This window comes from Amblyomma maculatum, chromosome 11 (genome assembly GCF_055883805.1).
Source record: "Amblyomma maculatum isolate TAMU_Amacu chromosome 11, ASM5588380v1, whole genome shotgun sequence".
Taxonomy (NCBI): domain Eukaryota; kingdom Metazoa; phylum Arthropoda; class Arachnida; order Ixodida; family Ixodidae; genus Amblyomma; species Amblyomma maculatum.
This window is the reverse complement of record NC_139354.1, coordinates 56,857,721-56,874,926: the sequence shown is the minus strand read 5'-3', so window position 1 is coordinate 56,874,926 and position 17,206 is coordinate 56,857,721. Positions and strand designations below refer to the sequence as shown.

The 17,206-nt window shown below is 43.4% G+C and overlaps 1 protein-coding gene across 1 annotated transcript in view; it reads right to left on the bottom strand.

Moving 5' to 3' along the window:
* The window catches only part of LOC146173838 (uncharacterized), a 98,743-nt gene that overhangs the window by 60,403 nt on the left and 21,134 nt on the right, over positions 1–17,206 (bottom strand). Inside the window, exon 2 of the mRNA XM_084585281.1 lies at positions 5,618–5,906. Within this exon, the coding sequence (XP_084441407.1) occupies positions 5,618–5,906 (289 nt within the window). The remainder of the gene's footprint in view (positions 1–5,617; positions 5,907–17,206) is intronic.

The window sequence follows — 17,206 nt, the reverse complement described above, 5'->3', positions numbered from 1 at the left end:
TTTAAACCGCTGCCTGTAATAATCGCACTGCTGAGACGCAGACAAGTCCACTTGTCGAAAGGTTGGCTCTGCTTTCAAACTGAAGCTCCCCCTCTGCCCTTGTTCAGTAACTCTTTCATACCGTGTAGCCATATCCTTTCTCTCTTGATACCTTGGTCCTCAACAACGGAAGATGACGACGGAACAAGGTAAGCCTCCTCTTTTTTCATTGGAACCCACAGCGCTTATGGATGAGAGCTAGTACAAGTACATTCACAATCACTTCCGCTCTGGAAAACACGCACCTTACATTAGGTTTCAAAGCAGCGCCAAGACTGGTGATATAAGGAACCTCCAATAGCTTCAGCACCACAGTACATCACCCACTTCATCATTGAATGCGGTGTCACTGACCTTAAACATAGTCCCACATCTTCCAGAAAACAGCGCGAACAAACTGGGACGAAAGGAAGAAACCACAGGAACAAGCGCTGTACACAGGAACAAGCTTAAACATAGCACTGTAGAACAGACGATTCGCGCCATTCGCACATTCCTACACAATCATGCGAACAAACCAGACACGAAATCCGCACTGACAACGATCCCACTTAGGCTCAAAAGGAAATATGAAATGCACATGTACTAGCCACTATCCCTAGTAGTACACGCAGAGAACGCATTTGAATTAATCAGTTGCTTGCTAAACATGGAAATCAGCCATGAACGCGTCAAAATCATCCGCTACACTGAAATCGAACATCACCTTGAGGTATACCTAGCCAGAGATAGACTAAACCCCACCTTTTGTGGCGTCCTACTAATGGCCAACGCATTCAAGTATCATAAGGATCAGCCTGACTATACCCGCTGCAAGGTGAAGACCTCTTCCATAATCCACCAATTAACCCGGTCTTGTGTTAGCGGCATCCACTTGACCCCTGCGAACTTCTTAACCTCATCCACCCACCTAACTTTATGCCATCCTTGATACACTTTCCTTCCCTTGGAACCTAGTTTGTATCCCTATGCGACCATTGGCTATCCTCTCTTCGCACTGCATACCCATGCCCATTTTTTCTTGATTTGCATTCGAATGTTAATAGTTCGAGTTATTTCTCTGACTCACTCTGCAAGCTTCCTATTAACCGTATACACCTAAAACGTTTGTTCCACAGCCCTCTGCGTTGTCCTCAACTTAAGCAGAAACATTTATGTTAGCTTTCACGTTTCAGGCCCCTAAGATGCAACTGTGGTAAGATGCATTCAAATATAATAAGAAATTTGTTTAGGTGGACGCAGTCATGTCAACCTATTGCACGCCCATTTCTGGCCAGCACGAAACAACTTTCCACACAAGAAAGTGACAACGAACCAGCCTCCCATTAGCTGGACCCGCGATATGTGCACACAAACGGAGGCCGTCGGAACAACATACAACCATAGACCCGAATACAGAACGCAATACCTTCACACAGATACCTACACAATCCAGGAAAAACACCAGCTGCCAATCGAACACCGACCTGTACTTCAACACAAACATGATCTCTAATTTAGCCATCCCTAAAAAGACGTAACACCTGTCAGGAAGTTTACTCGGAACAAGAAGAAATGACTGATAACTAGCAACAAAAGTTTCCAGAAAAAGCATCCTCCTTTTTTTTTGTTGCTAGAAAATTTTCCGTCAAACATACTATAGCTACATCTTGTATTTACATACTTAAAGATTATTTAACAAAAACAATGATAACAAAAGGACTCAGGACTATTGTAAAGTGCGCTCTCGGCCCTCTCCGACCTGAACTACTCTTTCGTTGGAATTAAAATTCAGATGACGCGTCACTAGCTTTGATAGTAATTTTACAACAGCACTATATAAAAGCAAGTAGGTGATCTTATTTTACAAATCAATAAATTAACAGTGAGCAGGGACGAACGTCAAGCACTGAAGGAATTTGCAAGAATGAAAGAAGAAAAATTTCTAGTTAAAAACCAGAGTAAATTCATAAGAGATAATCTGCCCCTAGATAAATATACAGACAGGAAGCCAAGCATAATTTCTGCAGTTTCACAAAAGCGACGTGTTTCCACTACGAGAAAGTACATAGATGACAAAAACACTGTTGCCACTTCTAAATCTTTAAACGACAGTGATAAACAGATTTTAAGACGAGGTTAATCTTGTCCCCAACGAACGATAGCTTTAATGAATACAAACTTCGCCGGTATATGACTGAATCCGCGAAGAAAGTGTGTATCAAGGAATTCTGCGCCGAAAACCCAAATAATGGTCAGGAAGCATCTAAACAGGAAACTAATTACCGAGACTGGTTACAAATTTTTGAACCCCTCAAACAAGCAAGCAGGCAGATTTTACCGACTGCCTAAGATTCACAAGTGTCCGAGGAAGTATTGTTCCCCACGTACATACCGGGAAGGCCAATTATTTCTAACAAATCTACGCCCGTTAAAAACTTACCAATATTTCTAAATCACCACTCAGAAGGCCTCTCGATCCAGCCTCCTTCGTTCATGCAGAACACACCTCACTTTATCCGAATAAATGAGTTTATTAATAACACGACCAACCATTGAGATGACTGTATACTTATTAGACTTGATGCCATGGTACTCTACACTAATATCCACATCGATAAAAGGTATCGACGCCATCTCTCAAGCATTAACATCATCTACCCGCATCAGTCGATAGTTTAGCTATCGCTCCTTAAAGTATTCCGCACTTTTACTTATTTTGAATTTGATTCCTCTTATTATCTGGAGATATTCGGAATCAGCACAGGCATTTCTTTCGAGCCGACACAAGTGAACACATTCATGGGGGACCTCGAATCCAAAATATTAAATTCTTTCCAGGAAGAATCACTCATATACCTTCACTATATTGACATCTTCATGATATGACAGCATGCGTTGATCAGAATTGCTCCAATGGTTCATTTTCCATCATAATAGCCATCACAGCAGCATTAAATGTACTTGTCAGTCTTTGCAATGTAAAATAAAGTTTCTCTACACCTTGGTGCCTGTGGAAAATGGAAAACCTAAACCTTCTTTGTACAGAAAACCAACTAAACGGCAACAGTATCTAGATTTCACCGGTTATCATCCGAGATATTGTAAAGAAGTAATATATGTAGGACAGGTGACATGAATAAAAAGAATAAGTAGCGATGATAATGAATACTTGAATGAAGTACAGTCACTGAAAGCAACACTAATCCAAAGAAACTATCCCTGTAACTTCATGATGGATAAGAGGGCGCAAACAGAACGCGGACACAGAGAAAAGTGCAACAAGACAAGCGCCGTCTTCTCTGTGTACGCGTTCTGTTTGCGCCCTCTTATCCATAATGAACAGCTTTAAACTAGCCCAACTTTCCATTCTGTTTATCCCTGTAACTCCCTTAATATGGCCTTTTGAAGCCACAATAATGTACTCACAAAACAACCAAAAGCCAACACAGAACGCAAGCCGTCTTTTAAAACTAAATACTCCAATCCCCTCTGAAACATAAACAATATCTCCTGAAATGCACTCTCTATGCTAACACGTAACATAAGCCTGAACAGAATATTGCCAAAGGCTTCAAGGATAACATAAAAGCGTAACACAAACATTAGACACATTCTGGTGGATTCTGAACTCGACAACAAGCATTCAGCAGACCATATCCTCGCTCTCGACCCTGATGTAAGACGCAGTAATTTACAAAAAAAAAAAAAAAAAACAAAAACACCCGAGTCAAAAGTACTGAGAGTGACTTCACTTTCCATATAAAACCAGACTTTAAAGGTACACCGGCAAGCTTTATCTATCTTCTACAATGCTCTTTTTTGTTATAAAGAATACAACGGCGAGATGCGGGCAGACACTGGTAAAAACCTCTCGAAAGTAGTTTCTCAGCATTTCAATCAGAAAGTCCATAATGTTGGATGGAATGAAGTTCTTTTTTTCTTTAGTCAGGTTTTAAATCTTCAAGAGGCAGAAAATATAGGAAGGCATATCTAATCCAGAAGTTTAAAACATCTGAACCAAATAGAATAAATATCTCGAAAGAAACAATAACATTCTATGAATATATTCTCTCACAGCCAAACTAACTCATCATCCATCCCGCTTTGCAGTTATTCCTGCTGCCGTCACTTTTTATTTTCTTTTTCAAACCACAGGATCACTGGTACCAGCCTGAGATGTTCATACACAAGAGGACATTAATTCCTTGCTCTGTTTCTTTCTCTTCCCTGTCTTTCTTCCCCTCTCTCTCTCTCTCTCATTTTTCTAAGCGTATTTAAATTCCCGCCAGAGATAACCGTGCTGCCAAGACGAGTCTCCTAGTCGACACGGTGGCTCGGCTTGCGAACTTAAGCTCCCTGCTATACCTTGTACAGTGCTCTTTCATACAGAGGCGCCCGAGGCACTCATAATTTCGAAATGACGCACCAGGTTGCTCCTCTAGATAGTGTCAGTCGTGAACTAAACCTTTCACCTGCCGAACCAATGGAGGCACGTAATCCTGGAAAGCGGCACCAGAGGCATCGCTAGGAGAGGAGTGAAATATGTCGGTAAGGAACTTTCTCGACTCGAGTGATATTTAGTTTTAGCGCATGCAAACAAAACACCTAGGGCAGAATTTGCAAATATATGAAACTAAACAAGGAATTAACGTTTAGGTTTAAGGGTGCCTATAGAAAAGCGACTAATTCTCTTAACTTCCGCTCATGACATTAATTAACCATCCAGAGGATTGACTACGTTTCGCCACCAAACACGTAGTGTAAAAGCAGCCGATTCCTGTCGCGTTCAACTAAGATTGAAGCCTGAACGAAATGTGGCTGGAACCGCATATTTGACAGCGGCATTAGTCTGTACTATAATTTACACCTTTAAACGGATATGATGCTCTGTGTACACTTGTTTCCTACTTCTGCTGGTACTGGTATGTTTATTCCGTAGTCTTTGGCACGCTCGTTTGGCCATGCAACGTTAATCCTTATTTTCTTTGGCAATTAACAAGGCTGGTGGCGGAGTTGTGACGTCAGTACTATGCCTTATCCGTCGTATATGATATGGACCTATCTGCAGGAAATCAATGGTTTTCTCTAAAACGTGTAAAAAGCGAGAAATGTTTGCTTCAGCATAATAAGCTGTTCCAAGCTCTTTCAGGCCTATGCAAACGAATAAAAACTGTTGTGTAGAGAGTACCACGCCAGCTTATGCTGGGTGTAATGAAACGTATCTACATTTTACTTCACTGCTCTGTGCTGTAGAGTAAGCATCTTGAAATGACGCGATGGCAGCGAGGATGGCACTTAAGCACACCCTGTACTTGAGGTAGGTTTTCGGCTTTTAGTAGCAGGTTTAGGAGCTTAAAGCTTCATCCTCATGTCTACAGCAGTAAAATATATATGAGACGCAACACCGACGTGCAGTGATCTCGTTTTGAAGGATGTTAAGCAGCCTTCAAAGGCCTTCAGAACCACCCGAAAAACGCCATTGAATCGGAGAGCCCTAGCTCACGAAAAAACCGCCGCTTTCAAATGCAACTTCGTACGAGTCGCTCTTGCTCCAGATCCCAAATATAGCCAACAAGGGGCCAATGTAAGCAGACACCTGAGGGCGTGCACTACGCTGACGGTATCGACGCATCCGGCCGTTACGGCCGAGTAGGCACTTCCGGCCGTCTGTTGACGGAGGCGGCGGGGGTGGGCTCTGCGCAGGCTGGCAGACAGGAAATGCATGACAACACCAGCGCCCTCAGGGGCGATTATCAGAAGGTCACAGTAGGGCAGCAGGTCTCGCGTGGCTAGCAGCCAGACCATTAGCGCTCCCGCTGAGCCCTGTCCCGTCTCGTTGGCCCACACCGTAAAAGGGTTGGCCTGGCACAGGCGAGGACCGAGGTCTGCAGAGAAAGGTGACCACAGAAGAAAGTCTGCAGTGACGTTTTACACACACACACACACACACACACACACACACACACACACACACACACACACACACACACACACACACACACACACACACACACACACACACACACACACACACACACACACACACACACACACACACACACACACACACACACACACACACACACACACACACACACACACACACACACACACACACACGCACACACACACACACACACACGCACACACACACACACACACACACACACACACACACACACGCTCACACACACACACACACGCTCACACACACACACACACACACACACACACACACACACACACACACACACACACACACACACACACACACACACACACACACACACACACACACACACACACACACACACACACACACACACACACACACACACACACACACACACACACACACACACACACACACACACACACACACACGCTCACACACACACACACACACACACACACACACACACACACACACACACACACACACACACGCTCACACACACACACACACACACACACACACACACACACACACACACGCTCACACACACACACACGCTCACACACACACACACACACACACACACACACACACACACACACACACACACACACACACACGCTCACACACACACACACACACACACACACACGCTCACACACACACACACACACACACACACACACACACACGCTCACACACACACACACACACACACACACACACACACACACACACACACACACACACACACACACACACACACACACACACACACACACACACACACACACACACACACACACACACACACACACACACACACACACACACACACACACACTCGCACCATTTGAGGTTACAAGGGACGTGGCAGTGATTGTTTAGTCCACACTATGAATCACCAGTTAAAGACGTACACATTGTAAAGGAGGGCATGCTTCAGCATTTGCTAACGTTGAAGGCAAAGAAGATCGTGCGTCCAGATAAAATATTGGCGGCATTCTTTCCAGGGCATGCTCAATGAATGTCGTGCTTTTATTGGAAATACCTCTGAGGGATCATTCAGAGTTTTAGGACCAGCCCACAGCATCGCTTTCGGTATATTTCAATGTAGCAACAAAGTATCTGCAAACAATTTTAGGGGAGTTTCGCTGACTTAGTAGTGTAAGGTTTAGAAGATATTGAAGCAGAGTTTGCAAATAAAAGGGTCATTATCTTCATTTCCGCTTGGCTTTGAATCTAGCTTTTCTATATAGACGTAATTAACAGAAATTATCCATGGCCTTTGCAGAACTACAGGTGATCTATAGAACCTAGATGTAGGAGTGAACTTTTCGTAAGCATTTCATGTAGTGGCACGTCATGCACTGCTTTCCAAATTACAAATGATAAAGAAACATGAAAACCCCCAGTCGAAAAAAACTACAGACCTGTGTCAAAAATACGACAAAATATCCTGTAGTTTTGTCGTAACCATCAAATATTTCTGTAGTTCTGTAGTACTTTTCTGTAGTTCTGTAGCTTTTCTGTAGAATATTTCTGTTGTCTGTAGTTCTGTAGTATTTTTTTGTTGTAACTATAGAATTTTCTGATGTTACTACAGAATGTTCTGTTGTCACAACAGGTTGCCCGTCAAAAACCGCACAGAAAGTCTGTCGTAACATCAGAAACTGTTCTGTAATTTTTTCCGACTGGGCCTAGTGTTATAGACACGGCATTTTTAGAAACCGTTACCAAAGTATCAGAACTGGAGAAGGCAATCTAGAAATTTTCAACTTTTGTCTAGAGTACGCAGGGCTCTGATAATTTTTTTTCAGCATGCTTGCTTATTTATACCAGTGTAGCCTTGCTGCCTGCAATAATACGATTTGTGTCAAAGCTGCGACATGAATATTAAAAAATCTACATGCATCCATTTAACAAAACGTAGACTCCTAAACGTTCTGAAGATAACGAAAAAGAAAATCGCTTTGTCGAGGCCCCAAGTTTTCGGTACTCCGTGGTGGCTGTAAAGCACAGTGTACAGAAGCATTACGATACTGATATTACCTTTATTTCTTCGCTCCTGTTTGCTTCTTTTATTTGAATTTTTCTCAACTAATATTCCCTGCATTTCGCAAATAATATCAGGAGAATATAGACGATAAATGGATGGATGGATGGATGGATGGATGGATGGATGGATGGATGGAATATAGGAGCGTCCCCTTTGAAACTGGGTGGTAGCAGTAGCTATCATGCTCATTCTTCTCCCTATATCTTAATTATTGATTTAGAATGGTTAACTAAACCATCATTCTATTTAATAAATTTTGTTCCTACATTACTAACATTATGTCACTTCTCTGCCTTTAAGCCACCAATCGTCCAGTCGTTTTTTGCTAGTTTCCACCGCCGGTTTATTCACCAGGCCACTGTTATCGCTAAACCCCAGAGCTTCAGGAACAGTAATTGCGCCTGCACCAAATTCCGGATGGATACCATTACATTCGAGTATAATGGTATCCATCCGGTGTATAATGGTGGCGCGGTAGGCGATGGATGGATGGATGGATGGAATATAGGAGCGTCCCCTTTGAAACGGGGTGGTAGCAGTAGCTATCATGCTCATTTTTCTCCATATATCTTAATTATTGATTTAGAATGGTTAACTAAACCATCATTCTATATATTAAATTTTGCTCCTACATTACTAACATTATGTCACTTCTCTGCTTTTAAGCCACCAATCTTCCAGCCGTTTTTTGCTAGTTTCCACCGCCGATTTATTCACCCGGCCACTGTTATCTCTAAACCCCAGAGCTTCAGGAACAGTGATTGCGCCTGCATTAACTTCCGGATGGATACCATTGCATTCGAGTATAATGTGGTCAATTGTTTCACTCGAGTTTCCACATACAGCACATGCGTCATCTCCATTGTTAAACTTCTTTTTGTAGCTGCGTGTTCTAAGGCACCCTGATCTAGCTTCAAAAAGTAGGGCACTGCCTCTTGAGTTATCAAAGAAATCTTCCTTCCTGATCTGCATTTTCCACTTTCGGTATAATTCCACACTCTGTTTTTTTTTCATCGAATTTATCCACTTTTTACCTTCTGTGTTTTTCACCTGTTGCTTAATGCTATTATTTCTCCGTCCTTGTTACTAGCATACTTACTAGTGAGTTTCCTAGTTCTTTTCCTCCATTGTGAGTCAACGCTTTTTAGGTGCAGGTATTTAAATACCTTAGCTGCCGATCTGTTACTGTCCAATTTCCTCAGGCGTTCCTCATATAATATTTTACTCTGAGCTTCCCGTACTTCGAAAGATGCAGAGCCCATATCTCCCTGCACCGCCTCATTTGTAGTTTTGCCGTGGGCACCTAGTGCTAATCGTCCAACGGATCTCTGATTTGTTTCTAATGTCGACTGTACCTCTGATTTTAGGCACAAAACCGCATTTCCGAAAGTAAGTCCGGGCACCATAATTCCTTTCCAAACACCTCTCAATACCTCATACCTATTGTATCCCCACAATGCCTTATGCTTCATTATCCCGGCATTCCTTCGCCCTTTGGCCTTAAGTGATTGCTCATGCTTTCCAATGTATGCCAATCCTTCGTTTACCCATACCCCCAAATATTTATATTCTGCTACTCTAGGTATTTCAAGGCCTTGAATTTTAAGACCCTGATCAGTTGAGCCGTTGAAAATTATCAGACCCGACTTAACTGCGCTGAAACTGAAGCCTAGAGCGTCTTCTTCGTCTCCGCAATACTTAACTATAGTTTGCAATTCTTCCAGATTCTTAGCTAGCAGCACAATATCGTCTGCATACATCAAACCGGGGAGGCGCTGCTCTACCACCTTTCCACCTAATCTGCATGACAGGTTAAAACCTAGGTTACTGTCTTGTATCCTCCGTTCCAGGTTTATCATATAAAGCATGAACAGCACCGGGGATAGAGGACAGCCTTGTCTTAACCCTTTGCATACTTTGACATCCTCCGTACTTCTTTATCACTTCCCACGTAATTTCTACTTTGTTATCCCGGTATATTTCCTGTAGGAACTCTATTATCTCATAACCGCTACCTTCTTCTTTTAATATGTTCCACAGGAGTTCCCTGCTTACGTTGTCGTACGCCCCGTTTATGTCCAGGAAGGCCAAATACAAAGGTCTATATTCCACTCTAGATATTTCGATACATTGGGTAAGCACGAACAGGCAATCATCTAAGCGCCTACCATTTCTAAAGCCGTTCTGAAGTTTTCCGAGTATCTTGTTACTTTCAACCCATGCTTGCACCTTTAATTTCACCGCCTGCATGGCTAACCTGTACATTACAGATGTTATGGTAATCGGCCTGTAGGATTTTATGTGCATCCTTTCTCGTTTCCCTTTATAAATCAAATTCATTTTACTCTGCTGCCAGCTGTCCGGAATTTGCTTATTCGCTATGACTGTTTCCAAAGCTTTTAACAACGTTTCCTTACTTTTTGGACCGGGTTCATTAATCAGCTTGATCGGAATTCCATCTATTCCTGTAGATGTGTTTTTAGGAATATTTTTTTCTGCCTTTTTCCAGTTTAGATTGGTCAGTTCTAAGGTGCTTTGTATTCTGCTACCTTGTGTTGCTTCCTGATTTGCGGAGATTACACTATCGTCGTCCTTAAATGACTCGGCTATAACTGATGTAATCTAGTTCACTGCGTTGTCTCCCTTTAAACAATTTCCTTCGTTATCTTGAATCCGATCTTGCTTTCTTTGATTCTTCTTCCCTAGCCAGCTTATATGGTTCCAGAATTTTCTTGCTCCGCCTCTAGAGGCATCGTGTATATCAGCCATCCAGCAATCGGTGGACTGTCTTATTTTACTTTGGACGAGGGCCTGCACTTGAAGTTTCTTTTGTCGATATGATTCCCATTTTTGGTCGATTTCCTCCTGAGAAGCCTGTGCTTACTTTGCCATTCGATGTTCCCTTGAAGCAGCCCGTCGTTGTTCAATAGCTTCCCTGATTTTCTTATTCCACCAGCTCCGTGGCTTCCTCTACCGCGAAAAATACGTCTACCGCGCCACCTACCTTCAACGAACTGAGGAAGCCGGAAGACTCTCCCGGCTGCGTATCAATGACCACCAATGTACCGACGCCTGACTCTACAACTTCCGACGGCGGGATGCCGACTACAAGTCGGGAAACCAAATTTTAGTCTGAGCGCCGATTTGCCTCCGCCGACTCAGTTAAGAACGGTTAGACAGGTATTTAGGTCCATACTATGTCCTTCGCAGCATTGGTCAACTGGAGTACGAAGCCATATTCGAATACGCGACAGCATCCAGGCTGTGACGGCGCGACCAAAATTATTCGGGTTGCAAGCGCTCCATTATTCCTTCTATGCGCGCTAAATGACCTTGTCGTTTTAATTCTGACGTTTATCCTTCTTTGTTTCGAAGAGTCGATGCGATGCTTTCTAAGCGGGGAAAAGTTATACGAACTATTCTAATCTTGTTTTGTAGCTTCCAACAGCCGCAAGAATTCATCCTTGTCACTTTACTTGTAACGCGCGGAATGCCCAGGCAATGCGCGAACATTTAGTTCTGCTTATTTGTGATCGCCCAAAGCCTCTGAGCGCGGCATTTTCTTTATCACGAAAGGTTCAGCGAGAAGTATCTAGAGTGCTTCCAGCCGCTCGCGTCTGCTTCCACAATGTTCCAAGTTGTCCTCGTTGTATCTGGCAATTTTATCGGGATGTTGCTTCGCCTAGCTTAAATTGAGTGCTGCCGAACAGTGCGGGCATTCGTAATTCAATTACCAGCGAGTGCTTTTGCTGCTATCGACACCGATGAGTTGCACATTTTTTGAAGATGCAAAACACCGCAATAAATAGTATTTTTTGGTTGCCACGCCAGTCCCTTTCTTGGTTGCAGAAGCAATGTCCTTACCGCGTCACAACATGCATGCCATTCCTTGCCTTGTGTACTGCTTCCTTCCTGCTAGGACCATACATAGTCTGCAGTATTTGAAATAAATAAAAAACACATTTAAAAATAATTGAAGAAATAAATATATATTATGTACTCAAAAGCTTATTGGAAGTTACACTTCCTAAAATTGCTAAATTCCGCTAAAAACAATTAATTTTTTTTCGCCTTCAAGGCACTTCCGCGACAAGCTTTGGAATCTGATTATGCAGTATGTAGCCTCACCACACAGGGTTACAAGAGATAGTACGAAGAATAATGTGAATCTTCAGTTCAGTTCAGTCGTTCAGTCGTGTCCGACTTTTCGTGACCCTATGGACCATATCACGCCATGCTTTCCGGTCTCTCACTATCTTCCTAACATTACATAACTTCATCTGCAGTGCCTCGAGGATGCCATCTAACCATCGCGTTCGCTGCCTGCCCCTTCTCCGGTGACCCTCAACCTTTCTCAACATCAAATTTTATCCAGCGACTCTTCTCTTCTCATCAGATGACCAAAGTAGCTGAGCTTTAACTTTAGAATTTGACCCTCCAATGAGCAGTCAGGGTTTATGGTCGACAATATCGACTGAGGTGATCTTCTGGCAGTCCAAGGAACTCTCAAGAGTCTCCGCCAGCACCACAATTCAAACGCGTCAATTCTTCGGCGGACAGCCTTCTTCACAGTCTAACTCTCACATTCATACATCACAAATGGAATGACCATAGCACGAGTTATACGGATCTTGGTTGGCACTGTAATGTCTCTGCTCTTTACTAGGTGGTCAAGGCTAGCCATGGCTCCCTTTCCCAGAAGCAGGCGTCTCCTAATTTCATGGCTGCAGTCTCCTTCCGAGGTAATCTTGGCGCCCAAGAACAGAAAATCTGTCACAGCTTCCACTTCTTGTCCCTTAATGCTCCAGGACTTGATAGGGAAGGACGTCAGGATCTTTGTCTTTTTAATGTTCAGTTTAAGCCCAAACTCCTCACTCTCTTCTTGTACGCGCATCAGAATTCTCTTGAGTTCTACTTCACTTTCTGCCATAAAAGTGGTATCATCCGCATATCTAAGGTTTTTGATACGTTTCCCAGCAATCTTCACTCCAGTTGAAGACTCGTCCAGACCGGCCTTCCTCATGATGCACTCAGCATATAGGTTAAATAGGCAGGACGACAGTATGCAGCCTTGTCTCACTCATTTCTAGGAAGCCTCAACAATTTATTTATCTATTGCAATACCCTGAAGGCCACAAGCAGCATTACACTGGGGTGGATGAAAGAGGGGGAAACATTATTTATATCGCAACACATTAGTTCTAAGTATCACCGCACAAAAGTTGGCTACCGCGATGAAACAAGTGTTTTTGAAAACGCTGTAAATGAAGTCTATAAAGCACGAACCGATTGCTCTAAAATAATGGAAGGGCAGCAAAACATAAACGGAGCACATTCAGTGAATGCGCCTTGAAAGCATGGGCTACGAAAAACCGGTAGTAGAGTATTTTCATCTATAAATATAGATTACCAGTACTCTTTTTGTATTTTATTTGTAAAACATGGGATAAACCCTTTAGCGCTTTTGTGCACATACCAATCCATAAAAAATTGAGATGTGTGTCGATGAGTTTAGGGCAACAATTTACGTCTGTCTCATGATCAAACTTGTATTAAACTTGGTATTGTATATCTATTCTTGCTCCTTTCCTGCAACGGCCTTCAAAGGAGATTTAGGACTGTGACGAATTGAATACATATATACATGGCCACATTCGCATGGAGACCAAGCTCTTAGCGCCCGCGTTCTGCGCAATTCTCATGAACTTTAAAAACCTCTGATAGTCGTCCAATTGCGTTTTTCTTAACCAGTGTCATTGTAGGACGTTAAGTTCTATACCGAAAAGTAAGCTGTACTGTCTTAAGATATGCGCCGGCTGCGCCTCCTCCACCTGAAAGTGATATCCTGCTGTCGCCGGGAGGCTGTTTTATGGAGCCGGCATACAGCCCGCCAATGAACTTAAACTAACGTCGTCTCCTTCCTGTTGTTCCTCCTTTCGCTTTTTGACGGTGGCCCCCTCTGTTGCAGATTCGTGAGGGAATCTGCAAACAAAACGAAGAGGACGAAGACGAGGATTGGGAGCGCGCGCGAGAGAGACAGAGCGCCATGTTGGCATATCAAATGCCAGGGAAGAGTCGGGTATTAAACGTATTCAGAGGCGGCCTAGGTGTTTGCCCTCCTTCTGCACCCTCTAGGCGGTGATGACATAGCTGAAGTTCTGCGAAGCAAGCGCTGGAAGTAGGGTTTGCTCAATATTTCCAGCGCATACTGTTGTCGCAATCATTTCATGCTGTTCAGTTCAGTTCAGTCGTTCAGTCGTGTCCGACTCTTCGAGACACTATGGACCATGTCACGCCACGCTTTCCGGTCTCTCACTATCTTCCTAACATCACATAACTTCATCTGCAGTGCCTCGAGGATGCCATCTAACCATCGCGTTCGCTGCCTACCTATTCTCCGGCGACCCTCAACCTTTCCCAACATCAAATCTTTCTCCAGCGACTCCTCTCTTCTCATCAGAAGACCAAAGTAGCTGAGCTTTAACTTTAGAATTTGACCCTCCAATGAGCAGTCAGGGTTTATGGTCGACAATATCGACTGATTTGATCTTCAGGCAGTCCAAGGAACTCTCAAGAGTCTTCGCCAGCACCACAATTCAAACGCGTCAATTCTTCGGCGGTCAGCCTTTTTCACAGTCCAACTCTCGTATCCATACATCACAACTGGAAAGCCCAATATCAGGAGTTATACGGATCTTGGTTGGTAGACTAATGTCTCTTCTCTTTACTAGGCGGTCAAGGCTAACCATTGCTCTCTTTCCCAGAAGCAGGCGTCTCCTAATTTCACGGCTGCAGTCTTTTTCCGAGGTAATCTTGGAGCCCAAGAACAGAAAATCTGTCACAGCTTCCACTTCTTGTCCATTGATGCTCCAGGACGTGATAGGGCAAGACGCCATGATCTTTGTCTTTTTAATGTTCAGTTTAAGCCCAAACTTCTCACTCTCTTCTTGTACGCGCATCAGAAGTCTCTTGAGTTCCACTTCACTTTCTGTATTATCACTCGATTCTGAAGCACCGAGAGGATATCAATAAGGCGTCACACATAAATGCCTCATTATTAGCTTTCGGTCACTCTGTTGCTTCGTGTGGGATCAAGCATGACTTCATCTACAACCTCCGCATCCATTCATCAGTCGCATTATAGGCCGATGGCCAGACTTCGCGAACTGCGTTTAACCTTTTAAGGCGAAAGCCTTTAATGGCTCATGCTGTCGTAGACAAAATGTGTCCCACATTAGCGGCGTTCTTATTTGCTGAGGCGGGATGACGTCATAGAGGGGTCGACCAATCAGAGAGCACCACCTCAGTATGCGCGAATACGTGCCCTATATGGGCAAATTATTTAAATAGCTGATGCAAAATAGTTAGGTATTTCAATATTTATCTAGATAATGGTTAATGGGTGCCTAAGTAAATAAATATTACCTTCCTAAATTACTAAATATTACAAATTAGTGTCAGTTGTGTAGTAGAATGCGGCACTCAGGCTTTTGCCTTCAATTACTTTAGTCGCTAAAGTCCCTTATAATTTTTCAACTAGGCTGCGAAAGCGAATTATCCCCCAATAATATGTAGGTAATTATCTTAAAGCTTTCACGGGTTCCGAGATTCGAATAAAGCTGTAGAAGGACGATCCAAACCGCCAGAGGCAAGTGCTGTTTTATGGAGGCGTCACTTATCGCCTGCCACGTGTCAAAGCTCTTTGCGTAATGCTGGTCATTGTTTGTTAGCTTCAGAAACGCGCCAGGAGTAGCCTGCCAGGCGAGAGTGGAAGACCTCTATTGTAGATCCTATATCAGCGCGTGAATGTGCAGCGCGCCGAAACCAGTTATTTGCCCGAGCAAAAAAAAAGGAAGAGCAGAAACGTTCTGTTAATTTTTTATTCTACATTGGTAGCTGTGAAGTCTACTCTGGCAGTATTGAGTCTATAAGCAGGGGTCTTGCCGTGAGGGTGGCTGCAATGTAGTATTTAGACTAGGGAATCCGGTTTACAATACTAGGGAACTAAAGGTATCCGCAAGCAAGATGTTATCTCGCCTATGCAATCTGACATTTATGTATATAATGGTGTAAGACGAGCCGTCACTTCGAAAGATGCGCCTCGCCAGCGGTGGCACAGTTGTTGGGATTTCTAGACCAATAAACCGAGGGAACGGGGTTTAATCCTAGCCGCAGCGGCTCCCCAATCTCAAAGCATCCCAATCTCAAGCTTGTCAGGCGCCTACATCGGCTTCGGATACTCACGATGAATGAAGACGGATGAAGAAGAACCGAGTCTCTATTTGTGCCGCAGCTTTGAACAGTCAGCGGCTCAAACTGAGTTTACGTATACTGATCCTGTTGAGCAGTCAAGCAGCAAAAATGGCCACCGCAAAACCATTCTTTATTAGTCACTAAGCCTAATCCAAAATATATGGCTCAAGTTTTTATCTCCGCGAAGTCCTGCATGTCGGTTTTCTCTTCGCCCTTGGCCACGGCCACAGGGCATTGCTTGTGTATTTTAGTACACGATAATATTTTTCTGAAGAATATGGGCACTTTCTACGATTTTCAAATGGCTATCCAAACGTCGCCTTGGACCATCGCTTACAGCGGCGGGAACATTGGCCTTCGCAGACGCAGGGTTATTTTACGGCGTGCAGTCTCTAGATTACGGTTGTTGAGCAAGCAAACGCCATTTTGTTTGCCAAAGTATGGTCAACGCTTTTTTAAAAATGGCGATGCATTCATCAGACGCAATGGGCCTAAATAGGAGCTGAAGACAACGCGGGCCCGGCCAGTCGATTAAAAGCACGAATGTTTTATGTCTATACTAAACTCAGGATGGAAGCGAAAATTGCAAGAAAATTAAAAGGGACTAGCGACTAAAGTAGTGAACGTCGAAAGCCTGAGTGCCACAGTCTGCTATGCAACTAAAGGTAATTATTAATTAGGAATTAGTCAAGTAGTTATGTAAATATTTCACCAATAATTAGTTATTATTGAATTTCTCAATAGGTCATCCATTGGTAAAAAATTCATTAGTATTTGATCATTGATTGACATATGGCCATGTAAGGCACACATTCGCGCATTATGTGGTGGTGCTCTTTGATTGGCCGAGACTTCTATGACGTCATTCCGCCTCTGCCAATAAGAACATCGCAAATACGGGACACATTTTGTCCACA